General features: G+C 41.4%; 1 protein-coding gene across 1 annotated transcript in view; it reads left to right on the top strand.

Annotated features, from left to right (window-relative positions):
• szt2 (SZT2 subunit of KICSTOR complex) overlaps positions 1–19,117 on the top strand; it is a 235,180-nt gene that overhangs the window by 180,607 nt on the left and 35,456 nt on the right. The window contains exons 61-63 of the mRNA XM_048601538.1: positions 519–598; positions 1,040–1,165; positions 16,849–17,051. Of these exons, the coding sequence (XP_048457495.1) occupies positions 519–598; positions 1,040–1,165; positions 16,849–17,051 (409 nt within the window). The remainder of the gene's footprint in view (positions 1–518; positions 599–1,039; positions 1,166–16,848; positions 17,052–19,117) is intronic.

Raw genomic sequence — 19,117 nt, 5'->3', positions numbered from 1 at the left:
TCAAACTATGCATTGTTTGTGGCACCATGTTGAGGTCCTGGAATATTCGTGCCATTTGCACAAGTCTACCAGTAGCCCTTGTTACATTGACTTCATACTAGAAGTTTTAATTAGATGCTGCACTTTCAGATTTGACTACACATTAGTTCAGCAGAGGTTATTTTTGATTACTACACAAAGCAACGTTTCGCAAGCAGATATTTTAATAGTTATTTCCACTGGGCTTCTCATAAGATAGAGTCCACACATAGAATATATAGTGTTATTCCGACTATGCTATCCTCACTTGGTTGGTTTATGAATTTATTTCAATGAAACTGTCAGTGCCCATGAAGGTGCACAATATGTTATTATTTTGAGGTACTGCTGACCTGAGTAGTGCATGGGTGAGTCTTGCAGGTGTGTTGGTGCTGTACTTTTCAGCTGAGTTGTGGTAAGTGAGTTCTCTGCTGGATGCTGCACATAGTGCAGAATTCTTGAATTAAACCAAAGATGTGTTCCGATTATTTCTTTTTTAGAGATGGAGAAACAGATGAAAATTGAGAACCTATTTGTGACATGGCAGCAACGTTCTGCCCAGTCCAACATGCCTATTACAGTAAGTAATAGCCTGACATACTTGGGAAATGTCTTGTATTGAACTGTTTATTGCACTTCAAAATAAATTATTGACATTCAAAGTAAATTTAAAATCACCTCTGAAGAGATTTAATACAGAAGTTTTTAGATGAGTACTTATTCAAAAGTATTGTGACTCCTAATTTTACAGGCCCATTCATGTGTGATAAAACAGTTGAACAGGTATCTAATTTAAGTACGTCTTAATTTTTCGGTACTGGACCCAAAACGTCAACACTGATTTCTGTCCTCAGATGCTGCCAGACCTGCTGAGCTTTTCCAGCAATTTTTGTTTCTGATTTACAGCATCTGCAGTTCTTTTGGTTTTTATTATTATTCGTAGTATGGTTTGTCCCTGTACACGTGTTGGGCCATAAGCAATTAGGAAATAGGTTAACCTTTCAATGTTTTTCTGATTCAGCTTGGTGATTTGGATACCCTGAAACAGTCTTCACGTCTTGTTCATTACTGTGCCACCCCACTGCTGTTTGATCCCGTTTTTAGACAACAAATCCAAGCAGAACAGCAGGTTGGATCTGAGGGAAAGGTAAGTTTGTGAATTAAGTGATTTCCGCAGCGGCTGCCATTTATGCCAATTAGAATCTTAGCTGGTGACCATTCCAAATTTGGCCTAAAATGAATGGAAAGTGGGTAAGTGTAGTCTAATCCAATAGAAGTGGAAAGGAAGTTGGAAAAGGAATTTGGGATGGACAGGTAATAGAATTAATGAACAGTGTGGAGTGAGGACAAATCTGAAGGATTGGGTGGGAAGTCTTAGGAACAAATTGGGAAAGTTGTAAAGCAGAAGTCACTGTTGGGGTGTGGGAATGACTGTGTGCTCATAACATTTTTAAAAACTGATCTTGTCATGGTAAAAGAGTTATTTGTACGCAAGAGGTCAGTCATGTCATTTCTAAGAGCAAGTCACCATCTGTTGGAAATCAGCAATTTGTTGAAGCAAAATATGAGCCTCAAGCTCAGCAGAGTGGGAGTGAGCATCTGCCACTGCATAGGTTCCAACTGAAAATAAACAGATACAGGCATTCTTCAGCTAAGAGAGTCATAGTAGTTTAACCCATTCTATATCACAAATTTTTATTGGGGACTGTAGCAGAAGTCTGAACCTTGAATCAACTTGAACCTAATTAACGTGCTGTGAGTTTAGAGATGCCTGAAATTTTGAATGTTTCTTTAATTATTCCTTTTTCATCCCATCTTTACAAACAAACAAAACTAATCTCCCGTTTGAGAAATTTCTTGAAATAAATATTTTGTCATTTGTAGCTGACCATTTGTTTCTGTTCCGAAGTAATAATAATCCTCTTTACATTCCAGAAAACATTTGGATTTTGCTTTGAATATATCCAGACTAAAGAGATGAAGCCTTTCCCAAATACTTATTTAAATGTCATTCTCAATCAGGCCACAGGCATAGCTGACATGGCAGATAGAACTGGCAGCGTATTGAATAAATTGAGAAACAAACAAAGACAGAACTTGCTGGAGAAACTCAACTGTATCTTCTTTCCACAGATGCTGCCAGACCTGCTGAATTTCTTCAACAATTCCTGTTTTTGTTTGTTCTGGATCTCCAGCATCCACAGTTCTTTGTTTTATTTTTCATTAAATTAAGATTTGTTTTTCAAAGTTTCTACTTGCTGTTGGGATAAAGCGATAGGGATTGACCCTGCAGACAGCTTTACAATAAACTTGATTTGGATGTGTCTAATGTTGATTCAGTGAACCTGGAATGTAAAATGTTCAGCTTTCCTTGATAAACATGGCTCACCACATTTGACATATGTTGCTGTAACCCGTATTTGTAGAGTTGGCAAGCCTTATGCTTTGATGGTGTCAAAATATTTGCTGAAAGTTATATCTAACTTATTTCTTGCATAGTTAATGTTGCCAGAATTTTACCAAATCTGCTTGCTCTATCTCTGTATGGATGTGTTTTTCTTTGTTTTCCTCTGAAAAGAATTCACTGAGGGTATTTGGGACTGTTTCCAGAAACAATATGATGTTGATCCAACCAGGAATCAGGCTGTTTTAGATCTGATCATGTAGCAAGTTTAATAACTGACCTCCGAGTAAAAGATCTTCTGGGTAACAGTGACTGTAACATGGCAGAGTCATAGAGATATACAGCGTGGAAACAGACCCTTCAGTCATTTCATTCATGCCAACCAGATATCCTACATAAATCTAATCCCATTTGCCAGCATTTGGCTCATATCCCTCTAAAACCTTCCTATTCATTTACCCATCCAGATGCCTTTTAAATTTCCTTTATTCATTCACGGGATGAAGGCGTCGCTGGCTAGGCAGCATTTATTGTTCATCCCTAATTGCCCACAGGGCAGTTAAGAGTCAATCACATTGCTGTGAGTCTGGAGTCACATGTAGGTCAGACCAGGTGAGGATGGCGATTTCCTTCCCTGAAGGACGTTAGTGAACCAGATAGGTTTTTCCAACAATCGACAATGGATTCATAGTCATCATTAGACTCTTAATTCCAGATATTTATTGGATTCAAATTCCACCATCTGCCTTGGCGGGATTCGAACCCTGGTCCCCAGAACATTATCCGGGTCTCTGGATTAACAGTCCAGCGATAATACTAGACCATCACCTCCCCTAAATGTTGTAATTGTACCAGCCTCCACCACTTCCTTTGGTGGCTCATTCCATACTCGCACCACCCTCTGAGTGAAAAAGTCGCTTTTAGGTTCCTTTTAAATCTTTCCCCCTCACCTTAAACCTATGCCCTCTAGTTTTGGGCACCCGCACCCCAGGGAAAAGACCTTGTCTATTTACCCTATCCATGTCCCTCATGATTTTATAAACCCCTATAAGGTCACCCTTCAGCCTCTAACACTCTGGGAAAATAGCCCCAGTCTGTTCAGTCCCTCCCTATAGCTCAAACCCTCCAACCCTGGCAACATCCTCATAAATCTTTTCTGAACCCTTTCATGTTTCACAACATTTTTCCTATAGCAGAGAGAACAGAACTGCACGCAGTATTTGAATAGTAGCCTAACCTATGTCCTGTACAGCTTGCAACATGACCTCCCAATTCCTATACTCAATGCACTGACCAATAAAGGCAAGCATACCAAACACCTTCTTCACTATCCTGTCTACCAGCACATTCAATTTAAGAGTGATAAACGTGGATTGGAAACAATTGTGCTGAGCTTAATACAGGTAACAGTGCAAGGATAATGGCAGAGTTGGCTGGAGAGGACTGGGAAAGAACTTTAGCAGAAAAGACAGTTAAAGAATAATGGCAGACATGTAAGAAAATAAGTTTGCAGACTTGAATGCAATCAAACCCACCGGCTCGGCGAGCAAGGCTACACCTCATCCACAACCTGAGCTACAAATCTTCTCAAAAAGCAAGAAAATAGTTCACGTCTCACAACAAAGATACATCCAGTGAGGAAGAAGGATTCTAGGAAGGGGATAAACTAACCATGATTTAACCAAGGAAGTTGAGGATACTACCAGATTGAAAGAAAAAAATACAATGTGACAAAAATTAAGCCAGAAGCCTTGGGGAAGTTTTAAAAGCCAACAAAAAGATCAAAAAATTGATAGAGGGAGAAAATAAAAAGTGAGGGCAAATTAGCAAGTAATATTGAAATGGATAGTCAGACCTTCTTTAAATATGTGAAAAAGCCGAGAGAAAAGCCAAAGTGTGCATGATCTCTTAGAAAATAAGGTTGGCGAAATAGTAATGGGGAGCTAATAAATGGCAGAGGAGTTGAATAATATTCTGCACCGATGTTCATATTATAGGACACTAAGAGCATTCCAAAAATACTAAATAATCAAGGAGCTAAAAGAATAGAGGAAATAAACATAGTAACTGTCAGTGGAGGAAGTACGAGGGAAACTAATGACACTAAAGGCCAACATGTTCCCTGGACTTAATGGATTGCAGCCTCGGATTTCAAAAGAAATAGTAAAAGTAGAACATAGAACATAGAACATTACAGCGCAGTACAGGCCCTTCGGCCCTCGATGTTGCGTCGACCTGTGAAACCAATCTGAAGCCCATCTAACCTAAACTATTCCATTATCATCCATATGTTTATCCAATGACCATTTAAATGCCCTTAAAGTGGGCGAGTCTACTATTTTTGCAAGCAGGGCATTCCACGCCCTTACTACTCTCCGAGTAAAGAACCTGCCTCTGACATCTGTCCTATATCTATCACCCCTCAATTTAAAGCTATGTCCCCTCGTGCTAGCCATCACCATCCGAGGAAAAAGACTCCCACTGTCCACCCTATCTAATCCTCTGATCATCTTGTATGTCTCTATCAAGCCACCTTCTTCTCTCTAACGAAAACAGCCTCAAGACCCTCAGCCTTTCCTCATAAGACCTTCCCTCCATACCAGGCAACATCCTGGTAAATCTCCTCTGCACCCTTTCCAATGCTTCCACATCCTTCCTATAATAAGAACTGTACGCAATCCTCCAAGTGCGGCCGCACCAGAGTTTTGTACAGCTGCAACATGACCTCATGGCTCCGAAACTCAATCCCTCTGCCAATAAAACCTAACATACTGTACGCCTTCTTAACAACGCTATCAACCTGGGTGGCAACTTTCAGTGATCTATGCACATGGACACCGAGATCTTTCTGCTCATCCACACTACCAAGAATCTTACCATTAGCCCAGTACTCTGTATTCCTGTTACTCCTTCCCAAGTGAATCACCTGACACTTTTCCGCATTAAACTCCATTTGCCACCTCTCAGCCCAGCTCTGCAGCTTATCTATGTCCCTCTGTAACCTGCAACATCCTTCCTCACTATCCACAACTCCACCAACTTTGGTGTCATCCGCAAATTTACTAACCCATCCTTCTACGCCCTCATCCAGGTCATTTATAAAAATGACAAACAGCAGTGGCCCCAAAACAGATCCTTGAGGTACACCACTAGTAACTGAACTCCAGGATGAACATTTCCCATCGACCACCACCCTCTGTCTTCTTACAGCTAGCCAATTTCTGATCCAAACCGCTAAATCACCCTCAATCCCATGCCTCCGTGTTTTCTGCAATAGCCTACCATGGGGAACCTTATCAAACGCTTTACTGAAATCCAAATACACCACATCAACCGCTTTACCCTCATCCACCTGTTTGGTCACCTTCTCGAAGAACTCAATAAGGTTTGTGAGGCACGACCTACCCTTCACAAAACCGTGTTGACTATCCCTAATCAAATTATTCCTTTCTAGATGATTATAAATCCTATCTCTTATAATCCTTTCCAACACTTTACCCACAACCGAAGTAAGGCTCACTGGTCTATAATTACCAGGGTTGTCTCTACTCCCCTTCTTGAACAAGGGGACAACATTTGCTCGTCTCCAGTCTTCTGGCACTATTCCTGAAGACAATGACGACATAAAGATCAAAGCCAAAGGCTCTGCAATCTCCTCCCTAGCTTCCCAGAGAATCCTAGGATAAATCCCATCCGGCCCAGGGGACTTATCTATTTTCACACCTTCCAGAATTGCTAACACCTCCTCCTTATGAACCTCAATCCCGTCTAGTCTAATAGACTGTATCTCAGTATTCTCCTCGACTACATTGTCTTTGTCTTTTTCCTGTGTGAATACTGACGAAAAATATTCATTTAGCACCTCTCCTATCTCTTCGGACTCCACGCACAACTTCCCACTACTGTCCTTGACCGGCCCCAATCTTACTGTAGTCATTCTTTTATTCCTGACATACCTATAGAAAGCTTTAGGGTTTTCCTTGATCCTACCTGCTAAAGACTTCTCATGTCCCCTCCTGGCTCTTCTTAGCTCTCTCTTTAGGTCCTTCCTGGCTAACTTGTAACTCTCAAGCGCCCTCACTGAGCCTTCACGCCTCATCTCTACATAAGCCTCCTTCTTCCTCTTGACAAGAGATTCAACTTCTTTAGTAAACCACGGTTCCCTCGCTCGACCACTTCCTCCCTGCCTGACAGGTACATACTTCTCAAGGACACGCAGTAGCTGTTCCTTGAACAAGCTCCACATTTCAATTGTGCCCCGCCCCTGCAGTTTCCTTCTCCATCCTATGCATCCTAAATCTTGCCTCATCGCCTCATAATTGCCTTTCCCCCAGCTATAACTCTTGCCCTACGGTATATACCGATCCCTTTCCATCGCTAAAGTAAACGTAACCGAATTGTGGTCACTATCACCAAAGTGCTTACCTACCTCCAAATCTAACACCTGGCCTGGTTCATTACCCAGTACCAAATCCAATGTGGCCTCGCCTCTTGTTGGCCTATCCACATACTGTGTCAGGAAACCCTCCTGCACACATTGGACAAAAACTGACCCATCTGAAGTACTAGTACTATTATTCCAGGAAACCTCAGATTCTGGAAAAGTCACAGAGGTTAGAAAATTGACAAAGCACACTTTGCTGAAAAGTGAGGGAGACAATAAAACAGGTAACTGTAGGTTAACATCTGTTCGTAGAAAAATTTTAGAGTCTATTATAAAGAATGTAAAGCAGAACGTTTAGAAATACATAGTATAAGTAATCAGAGTCAGCTTCATGAAGCGGAAATCGTGCCTGAAAATGTTGTTCTAGTTTTTTGAGGAGTAAATAAGATGGATCAATAAAGGGGAACCAGTGGTTGTGGTATATTTGGAATTATAAAAGGTGTTTGATAATGTACCACATATAAGGCCAAGGAACAGCACCTCATATTTCACTTGGGAACCCTGCAGCCCAATGGTATCAATGTGGACTTCACAAGCTTCAAAATCTCCCCTCCCCTGACCGCATCCCAAAACCAGCCCAGCTTGTCCCCGCCTCCCTAACCTGTCCTTCCTCCCACCTATCCCCTCCTCCCACCTCGAGCCCCACCCCTGTCTCTTACCTACCATCCTCATCCCGCCCCCTTGACCTGTCCATCCTCCCTGGACTGACCTATCTCCCCCAAACGCACCACCTGCACTCACCTTTACTGGCTCCACCCCTGCCTCTTTGACCTGTCTGTCTCCTCTCCACCTATCTTCTCCTTTATCCATCTTCTACCCGCCTCCCCCGCTCTCCCTATTTATTTCAGAATCCCCTCCCCCTCCCCCATTTCTGAAGAAGGGTCTAGGTCCGAAACGTCAGCTTTCCTGCTCCTCCGATGCTGCTTGGCCTGCTGTGTTCATCCAGCTCTACACCTTGTTATCTCAGATTCTCCAGCATCTGCAGTTCCTGCTACCCCCCCTCAGGATCTTGTATGTTTTAATTAAATCATCTCTGCCTCTTTTAAAGTCCAAAAGATATAGGCCTACCTTGGCTAACTTTTCACCATGAGGCAATCCATTCATTACTGGTATTAGTCTCACAAAACTTTCTCTGAACGACTGCTAATGTATTAACATCCTTCCATAAGTATGGTGATTATAACTGTTCACAGTATTCCAGATGCGTTCTCACCAATGCCCTATATAATTGAAGCATAACTTCTCAACTCTTGCATTCAGTTCCCCTCACAATAAATCATAACCTTCTGTTAGCTTTGCTGATTACTTGCTGTACACAAACTAGCCTTCTGCAATTCATGCACTAGGACACCCAGATCATTCTACATCTCAGAGCTCTACAATTTCTCACCATTAGGTAATATATCATTTAGAAATGATTTGATCTTTTGATTTAATTTATTGTAGTCACATGAATCTAAGTACAGTAAAAAGCTTTGTTAGTGACTAGTGCAGGCAGATCATAGCAAGCAAGGACATACCAATCTTTTCTCTCTCTTTAAAAGCTAGCGGCACAGTGGCTCATTGGTTAGCACTGCTGCCTCACAGCACCAGCAACTCGGGTTCGATTCCACCCTCGGGCAACTGTCTGTGTGCAGTTTGCACGTTCTCCCCATGTCTGCGTGGGTTTCCTCTGGGTGCTCTGGTTTCCTTGCACAGTCCAAAGATGTGCAGGATAGGTGGATTGGCTATGCTAAATTGCCCATAGTGTTCAGGGATGTGTAGATTAGGTGGGTTATAGAGGGATGGGTCTGGGTGGGATGCTCTGAGGGGTGGTGTGAACTTGTTGGGCCGAAGGGCTTGTTTCCACACTGTAGGGATTTTATGAATTCTATGAATTCCATGAAGATCACAGGGTGTTTAGACAGAGTGAGGTATGCAGGTTAACTGCATAAGAGTTGTGCAGAGCAAGAGCAACATTAACAAGATCACCATTATTTGAAGTTAAAGAGTCTGTTCATCTGTCAGATGATGGCAGGGAAGAAGCTGTTCTTGAACCTGTTGGTGCCTATGTTCAAGCTTCTGTATATTCTGCCCAATGGAAGAAGTTGTCAGAGAGCATTACGAGGGTGGGAGGGGTCTTTTATGATGTTGACAGCCTTTTCACAGCAATGAGAAATGTAAATGGAATCCATAGATGGACGATTGGCTTCTGTGATGCTCTGGGCTGTGCGCAGAACTTTGTTGTTCTTTAATGGCCTAGGCAGAGCAGTTGCCATACCAGGTTATTATGTACCTGGATAGTATGTTTTCTATGGTGCATATGTAAAGGTTATCGAGTCTCCTTATGGACTTGCTGAATTTCCTAAGCCGCCTGGGGAAGAAGAGGTGTTGGTGTGCCTTCTCGACCGTCGCATCTACGCAAGAAGTCCAGGACAGGTTGTTGGTTATCGTCACTCCTAGGAACTTGACATTCTCGACCCTCTTTACCTCTGCTCCACTGATGTAGATGGATGTGTGTTCTCCTCCTTTCTCCCTGAAGTCAATGATCAGTTCTTCAGTTTTGCCGACATTGAGAGAGAAGTTGTTATCATTGCAACACGACACCAAGCCTTCTACCTCCATCCTATACTCTGACACATCATTATTTGTTATCTGGCCTACCACGGGGGTGTTGTCTGTAAATTTGTCGATGGCGTTCATATGGAATTTGGCTTCACAGTCGTGGGTGCGCAGGGAGTACAGTAGGGGGCTGAGAATGCATGCTTGGGTGCGCTCTAGTGTTGAGGGTTATTGTGGAGGAGTTGCTGGCGTCTGTCCTCACTGTGGTCTGTGGGCCAGGAAGCTGAGGATCCAGTTGCAGAGGCTAGAGCTGAGACCTAGGTCTCAGAGGTTTGAGATCAGTTGAGAGTGGATTATGGTCCTGAAGACGGAGTTGAAACAAATGATTAGGAGTCTGATGTGGGTGTGACCCATTTATGACAGATGAGGATTTATTTTCTGAGGGGAGCAAATCTGTGGAATTCTTTACCATAGAGAGCTGTACAGTCTGTGTTGTTTAAGATATTCAAGGCTGAGATAGATGTCTAATCAGTAAGGAAATCTCAAGTGTTATAAGGATATGGCAGGAAAGTAGAGTTGAGGATTATCAGATTAGCCATGATCTCATGGAATGGTGGAGCAGACTCAATGGGTAAATGGCCTACTCTCCTAGATCTTGTGATCTTAACTATGGCTCTCTTTTTAGCTGTAATGATCTAGGCTTTTTTTTTTTGTTGTGTAATCATATCCTGAATTGAAAGTGACTTGACATGAAAGGTGCAAAAAAAAGTTTGCTGCTGTGTCTTTGCTGCAAACTGGCTTCAAAATTCAAGTCACATTTTTTTCTTATGCAATTTTGGTATGATTACTTTGTCTGTAAAGATTCATTTTTCTTGGGTTTTCTGTTTTGTCTGCTGTATTCTTTCCTTGTGGCTAAGACTTTACTGTTGAATTCCTTTCAACTTGCCCGAAATCACATTTCCCTCTTTCCTTGCACTTTTTCATTGTTCATTCTGATATAAAATCAGTCACTCTCTCTCTCTCCATCCAGTACAGAAAAAGTAAAGTGCAATACAGATTGAGATTTCATAAGTTGTGTGGGAAATGACAGAAACAATATTTGGTACTGTAAAGCAATATTTTTTTCCTTGAATCAACACAGTGTGGAGCTGGAGGAACACAGCAGGTCAGGCAGTATCAGAGGAACAGGAAAGTCAATGTTTTGGGTTGGGACCCTTCATCAGGTCTGGGGAGGGAGAGGGGAGCTGGGAAACAAATAGAGGGAGTGGGGCTGGGGGAAGGTAGATGAGATGGTGATAGGTCGGTGCAGGTAGGGAGTAGTGGGGATTGGTCAGTGGGAGGAAGATGGACAGGTTACAGGAAAGTCGACATTTCAGATCGGGACCCTTCATCGGAACTGGGGAGGGGGAAGGGAGCTGGGAAACAAATAGAGTTCCTCTGCTGCCTGACCTGCTGTGTTCCTCCAGCTCCACACAGTGTTAACACTGACTCCAGCATCTGGAGTTCTTGCTATCTCTGATTTTTTCCTAGAAATTGTGTCTACTCTTTCCCTTCCAACCTCTGTTTAATTTAGTTTGAAGTCCAAACCAAACTACGTATTTAGTGTTTTATCAGAAATACACTGTAAGCACAAAAATCTGACAAATATTAATGTTATAGAAACACCCTATAAATACCTTTATACACAAACTGCTGAAGAACTACACCACAGGAATGATAACACTAGAGAGGGTACAGAGGAGGTTCACCAGAATGTTGCCTGAAATGGAGAAATTGAGCTGAAAGGAGAGATTAGGTGGGCTTGCATTGATTTCTCGAGAGCAGAGAAGACTAAGGGGGTCACGGTTGAGGGGTCACTCACAAGAAAGCACAGTTTTAGGGTATGTGGCAGGAGATTCAGAGGGCATTGGGAAAAAATGTTTTCACTCAACGGATGGAGGGAATCTGGAATGCACTGCCCAGGAAGGTAGTGGAGACTGGAAACCTTTATAAAAGTATTTGGATGAGCAGGACAAATGCAGGAAATTGGGATTAGCGTGCCTTTAGTTATAGTTATGTTGGTCCAGACATGATGAGTGGAAGGGCCTTTTCTGTGCAGTATGACTGTATGAATCTCAATTGTTTTAAGAATCCTTCTACCCTGTCTCCCTCCATCGGCAAGTATCACTTTGCCCTTGAGACCATTTGCTCTGCTCCTTTCCCCCTTATCTTTTTGCCTAGATTTTCCTCTGCTGGTCCCATGTCAGGATGCAAAGGCGATTTGAGCAATGCTGAATGTTTGGGAGGGGTGCAGGAGGTATTGATGAGCAGTATTTGGGATACTTTTGATTTTGGTGCAGTGGGAAGCAGGCATGTATGTGTGGTTACTGGAGCACTGGTGGAGATGGGGGGCAGTGGAAGGAAGGATAGATGACTGACAATTAGAAATAGATCAACAGGTTTGAAAAAATGAAAGTTACTGAATTCAAACTAGAGTTCAAGAGACCTACCTTCATTTTGTCACATTACAGAGGGAATTGTATTACTGCAACTATGCCACACCACAAGGACCCGATACTTGCATCACCGATGAATACAAGCTGCAGCGTATGAAAATGATAAGAACATAATCTAAAATAGAGTCAGTGGCATTAGCTTTAGATTTACCACTGAGGAAGATTTGGGGCAATATTTCTGAGTCCTCTGTAGCCTCAAATTTATTATCTCACTTTCATTTCTATATCACACTCCTGCAACATCTGTCATAAGAGCCTTCTGTTCCCCAGCTGTGGCTTCTGGTACATCCCTGCCAGTCGTCTTTCCATGGTTGAAAACTGTCTTCAGCCAATTAGGTCCTGTGCATTTTTTATTACCCAATATAAACCTCACAAGCTCTTTTCTCCCCTCTTTTTTGCCTTGGGGGGTTAAGATCAAATGAGTAAACTGACAACTGAATTGTACAGGGATGGTAACAGTCAACACAGCTCCTAAAAGAAAGTACAACCTTACAGTACCCAATGCTCTGAGCAATTAGAGTCAATCTAGTTTAAAATTTAAACCATGCCTAACAGTTCATTGTCAATCATCACTAATTGATGTATTTCTCATGGTAATTCCCTCCACCAGTCAGATGCTACTTGCCACCCAATCAGCAACTTCCTCTGTTACAATTTAAATTTTGATTTTCTTCTTGATTTGGTATTCTTGCAAATTGTCCTAATGAGTTCAAGACAAAAGCTTTGACAAAGTGTATCCTTTTTCAGCAATATTCCAATTCTGTAGTACTAAGTGACTCATCTTTTTTTAATTAGTTCAACTTCTGTATGAACTTTAGTGGTCTTTTCAGTAAAGTCTGTGCCAAAATTCCATGATCCAATTTATTTATAGCATCCTCAAAAAAAAATTATGGAAGTTTAATAAATCTTTACCAGATTGTTTCTTCATTAAATTATTGCCATGAATGTATCTCCCACCTTTATAATTTTGATTACTTAATCTACCACTGATAGGACCTGCAATTTCTGAGTCAGGTTCTCATTTTAAAATGTGCAGAATAATCATAATACTTCAGTAGTTGTATAGTAAGCATCATCATTCTCATGGCTTAACTGCATTTTCCTTCTCAGTGAACACTACTCAAAAAATAGTCACGTTCTGTACTCAAAAGTTGAATGCAAATCAAGAATATATTAGAATAAATGATTAAATTTGGTTTGTTTTATGATCCCAGCTGATGTTATTACTGGACAAGTCAGATCTGAGAATGAAACCTGGCTTGATAGATCATGTTTTGTTTTGGACTTGTTGTAAACAAAGCTGTCATTTAACGAAACCTAAGCAAGGTATTCTGCAGATTTTGTTTTAACAATAAAACAAAAGTTTGTTAACAAAAGAAATGAAGATAAAGTAGATTAAGTCAAACTACCTACTTATGACACAGATTCAACGAATTTTAAGCACGCCGTAAAAGTATAATCCATTAGTCCGAAAAAGGCTCCTTAAAAATTGGAAAGATAAACAACAACAATTATATAGTACTCAAGACATACCTTGTATGGCATTCAGTCAGTACTTACACCGGACTCCCTGTCTGTAATATAGTTTGTTAGATTTAAGTCACGTGACTTTAATTTACAGACTGGAACTGCAGATAACTTTTTAGAATGATTAGAAACCTGACCGTCAATATATTCAGCTTTTAGTAACCTCTTCAGGGTTTTATCCCAACACTTCAGGTCTGAGACTAATACTGATTCTTTACTCCGAAGTAAAATAGTTTCACAATATCAATCCCTTCTCGGGAGCAGAAATTTATATTTCCAACTTCACCCATGGATTTTGCAAGGCAGTTCAAAACTCTAAACAAAATTTTAAAAAAAAATCTGAGGTTATAGACTTGCTCGCCCAGCAGTGTGTTTGGTTGCAGACGTTTCATCATCCTGGTAGGTAATGTCGTCAGTGCGCCTCCAGTGAAGCGTTGGTGTTCTGTCCCACTTGTTATTTATATGCCTCTGTTTGCTGGAATGGTTGGCATTACTTCCAGTTCTGTTTTTCAGTGGTTTGTATCCAGCAGTTTCAGGGTGACACACTGCTGGATGAATCAAGAAGGCAGGCACCCCACGACACCAACAGCATCAACAGAGACAGCACACTGAAACTGCTGGATCTGTGCCTCACAACCCACTTCACCTTCAATTACTGTATATTCAAACAAATCAACGGAACTCCAATGGGATCCCCAATATCAGGACTGATAGCAGAAGCGGTAATGCAAAGGTTAGAACAAACAGTGCTCCCCACTATACAACCCAAACTCTAGGTCCGCTATGTAGATGACACCTTTGTGATTATCAAATGCACAAGACTAGAAGAAACCCACCGGAACAAACAACATCCTCAAGAATGAAATTCACAAAAGAAGAGGAGAACAATAACTGACTACCCTTCCTAGACATAATGGTAGAATGTAACAACAACGGGGAACACCAGACTAGCATAAACAGAAAGACCACACATGCAGACCAGGCACTTAATTACTCCAGAAACCACCCCAACACCCATAAATGGAGCTGCATCAGGACATTATTCAAACAGGCCACAACACACTGCAGCAATCCGGAATTGAGATTAGCCGAACAGGAGCACTTATATAGAGCTTTTAAAATGAATGGATATTCAAAAAGCACAATTCGCCATTACCTCTGCGACAGACCACAACAAGAAGACACAACACGGCCAGACACACTAGTCACCCTACCGTACATCAGATATATCAGAGATGATAGCAAGACTACTCAGACCCCTAGGTATCAAGGTAGCCCACAAACCAACAACTACCCTGCAACGGCTACTGACAAATGTCAAGGATCCCGTACCCACAACCAATTAAACTAGCGTAATATACAAAATACCATGCAAGGACTGTGAAAAACATTACGTAGGCCAAACTGGAGGAAAACTGACAGTAAGGATACACGAACACCAACTAGCCACCGAGAGACATGACCAATTCTCACTGGTCCCAATACAAACGGTCAAAGAAGGACACAAATTCGACTGGGACAACACATCCATAATAGCACGAGCCAAACAGAAACATGCCAGGAAATTCCTGGAGGCCTGGCATTCCAACCGGAACTCCATCAACAAACACATTGAACTGGACCCAATGTACAAATCACTGAAAAACAGAACCAGAAGTAATGCCAACCACCCCAGCAAACTAAGGCAAATAACAAGCAGGACAGAACACCAATGCTTCACCAGAGTCACACTGACTATGTTACCTAGCAGGGTGACGAAATGTTTGCAACCAAACCAACCGGCTCGGCGAGCGAGTCTACAACTTCATCCATAACCCAAGCTACAAATCTTCTTGAAAACTTTTTAAAAAAAAAAAACTCTGCAGACAAAGGGTATTTCCCTTAAGCTAAAAAACTAGTTCCAGAAATATTTAACAAACCTTGAGGCCCCATTATTTACCTCACTGTATCGCAAAACAGTCTTAAGCTAAACAAAAATCCACTGGTGCTGCACAAAGCCCATTAATTCTAAAGCTAGTCCTCAAAAATGTCTTGAGAGAAATCACCATGACTATAGAAATATGTATATGTTAAATATTATGTATAGCACGAGACAGTGAGTGATTGTGGAGGCTTGTTTTTCAGACTGGAGGCCTGTGACCAGTGGTGTTCTACGAGGATCAGTGCTGGGTCCACTTTTGTTTGTCATTTTTATAAATTATTTAGATGAGAATATAGAAAGCAAAGTAAGTAAGTTTTTGGACAATAGCAAAATTTCTGGTATAGTGGACAGTAAAGAAGCTTATTTAAGATTACAAAGAGATCTTGTTCAGTTGGGCCAATGGGCTGGAGAGCAAATGGAGTTTAATTTGGATAAATGCAAAGTATTGCATTTTTCTTAAACAAAAACAAAGGCAAGTCTTATACAGTTAAATGTAGGGCCTTGGGCAATGTTGTAATAGGGTCGTTAAGAAGGCATTTAGCATGCTTGCCTTTATTGCTCAGACCTTTGAGTATAGGAGTTGGGACATTATGTTGAGGTTGTGCACAACTTTGATGAGGTCTCTTCTGGAGTATAGTGTCCAGTTCTAGTTGCCCTGCTGTAGGAAGAATATTATTAGGCTTGAGAGGGTCCAGAAGAGATTTACCAGGATGATGCTGGTAATGAAGGGTTTGAGTTATAAGGAGAGGCTGGATATGCTGGGACTTTGGTCACTGGGGCATAGGAGGTTGAGGTGTCACCTTATAGAAGTTTATAAAATATTGAGGGGTATAGATAAGATGAATGACAGGTGTCTTTTCCCTAGGGTTGGGGATTTCAAGACGAGGCAGCATATTTTTGAGGTGAGAGGAGAAAGATCTAAAAAAAGACATGCGGGGCAACTTTTTTTTTTTACACAGAGACTGGTTCGTATGCGGAATGAACTTCCAGAGGAAGCGGTGGATGCAGGTGTAGTTACAACATTTAAAAGATATTTAGATAACTACATGAATAAGAAATGTTTGGAGGGATATGGGCAAAGCACCGGCAGGTGAGACTAGTTTAGTTTGGGATTATGGTAGGTATGGAATGGTTGGGGGAATGGCCTGTTTCCATGCTGTATGACTCTATGACTAAGACTAAGTAACTCAAGACACGCAGAAAATCCATATTATGCTAACTCAAAAACTAAAAACCTAAATTAGCAATAAATTCTATGAAAAATATACATAAATCTCACAGTTTAGATTACAATAAGTGTTTATTTCCATTTTAATACAGTAATGAACTGTGGAGGTTAGATAGACCTTAGGATTAGTGTAAAAGTTCAGCACAACATTGTGGGCTGAAGGGCCTGTACTGTGCTGTACTGTTCTGTGTTCTATGTTCAATGTTCTAATAATCTTTTCTCATCAGAATGTTTTTCTGATTTTTTTTCATTTTTAATTTCTCTCCCTAGAAGCGTCATCGTTCTAATGACTCAACTGCATCAGGAAGAGACCGAAGTCACAGCTGTGATTCTGTGGAAACCATGCCTTTTAAGCTAAAGGAGGAACAGTGGCTGGGAGAAATCTCCAATGCATTCATGCAGCAGTACATCCAGTACTTACAGAGCATGGGCTTTATCCTAGTGCAGGTTCGCCCACCATCTCCTACGAGGAGGTAAGAAGAACAACTATTTAAGGCAAGGTTGCGGAATAGCCACCTGTACTTTCTCTATGCATGTCATACAGTTGCAACAGTGAAATGATGATTCAGTCATATTATTCAGTAAGAGCCATATAATTCAAATTTGTATATTTTTACTTTCCCATGCTGTTAATGTTTTCTTAAATTGAAGCGAGAGAGTATGATTCCTTACCGTACACTACATTGTTTCTGAGAAGTGACCTGATGAATAGTATATTTATCCTCACCATGTATGCGGTAAAATAACTCCTGTAATTTATTCAAAACAATGTTTTGGACAATTTAGTCAACAAACTGGCATGGTAAATAATTTCAGAACAAATTAGGGGTAGATGATGGCCTAGTGGTATTATCACTAGACTATGGGAAGACAGGTGAGTACCTGCCTGCCTGTGTTCCTCTAGCTTTACACTTTGTTATAATAAAACTGAATGTCTGATCGTGTTTCGATCTCATTTTTCTTATGCAATTGTAAGCCTTGGTTTTGGTTTACAACACAATACCAAAACATTTCAACTTCAAATTCTTTTATCATCAATAATTGTTTCTAAAATACAGTACTTACTGCCAAGTCCTACATGTGCGACTAGTATTGCATAATCTGTCAATTATGGTAATATCTTCAAATTGCATGGAGAGGATTCTTTAAATACTAGTATCTCTGGGTTTTTGATTTGAGATAACTATTGCAAAATGGAAAGGAGGATTTTTACCATACATAGGTCCAAGCTAACTTTTTAAGATGTAATTGAACTCACTGTAGTTTCCTAGTAAAGGTGAATCTGATAATACTTCCATTGATATCAAAGAACAAAGAAAATTGCAGCATAGGAAGCCTGCACCGATCCAGATCCTCCATCTAAACCTGTCCCCTATTTTCCGAGGATCTGTATCCCTCTGCTCCCTGCCCATTCATGTATCTGTCTAGATACATCTTAAATGACGCTATCGTGCCCGCCTCTGCCACCTCCGCTGGCAACGTGTTCCAGGCACCCACCACCCTCTGCGGAAAGAACTTTCCACGCATATCTCCCTTAAACTTTTCCCCTCTCACCCTGAAATCGTGACCCCTAGTAATTGAGTCCCCCAGTCTGGGGAAAAAGCTTCTTGCTATCCACCCTGTCTATACCTCTCATGATTTTGTAGACGTCAATCAGGTCCCCCCTCAACCTCTGTCTTTCTAATGTAAATAATCCTAATCAACTCAACCTCTTTTCATTGCTAGCGCCCTCCATAACAGGCAACATCCTGGTGAACCTCCTCTGCACCCTGTCCAAAGCATCCACATCCTTTTGGTAATGTGGCGACCAGAACTGTATGCAGTATTCCAAATGTGATCGAACCAAAGTCCTGTACAACTGTAACATGACCTGCCAACTCTTGTACTCAATACCCCGTCCGATGAATGAAAGCATGCCATATGCCTTCTTGACCATTCTATCGACCTGCATTGCCACCTTCAGGGCACAATGGACCTGAACACCCAGATCTCTCTGTGCATCAATTTTCCCCAGGGCTTTTCCATTGACCATATAGTTCGCTCTTGACTTGGATCTTCCAAAATGCATCACCTCGCATTTGCCTGGATTGAACTCCATCTGCCATTTCTCCGCCCAACTCTCCAATCTATCTATGTTCTGTTGCATTCTCCGATAGTCCCCTTCACTATCTGCTACACCACCAATCTTAGTGTCATCTGCAAACTTGCTAATCAGACCATCTATACTTCCTCCAGATCATTTATGTATATCACAAACAACAGTGGTCCCAACATGGATCCCTGTGGAACACCACTGGTCACAGTTCTCCATTTTGAGAAACTCCCTTCCACTACAACTCTCTGTCTCCTGTTGCCCAGCCAGTTCTCTATCCATCCAGCTAGTACATCCTGGACCCCATGCGACTTCACTTTCTCCATCAGCCTACCATGAGGAACCTTATCAAACGCCTTACTGAAGTCCATGTATATGACATCTACAGCCCTTTCCTCATCTATCAACTTTGTCACTTCCTCAAAGAATTCTATCAAGTTGGTAAGA

This window comes from Rhincodon typus, chromosome 10 (assembly GCF_021869965.1).
Source record: "Rhincodon typus isolate 14 chromosome 10, sRhiTyp1.1, whole genome shotgun sequence".
Lineage (NCBI taxonomy): Eukaryota > Metazoa > Chordata > Chondrichthyes > Orectolobiformes > Rhincodontidae > Rhincodon > Rhincodon typus.
Note: the sequence above shows the minus strand (reverse complement) of the source record. Positions and strands in the feature narration are given on the sequence as shown.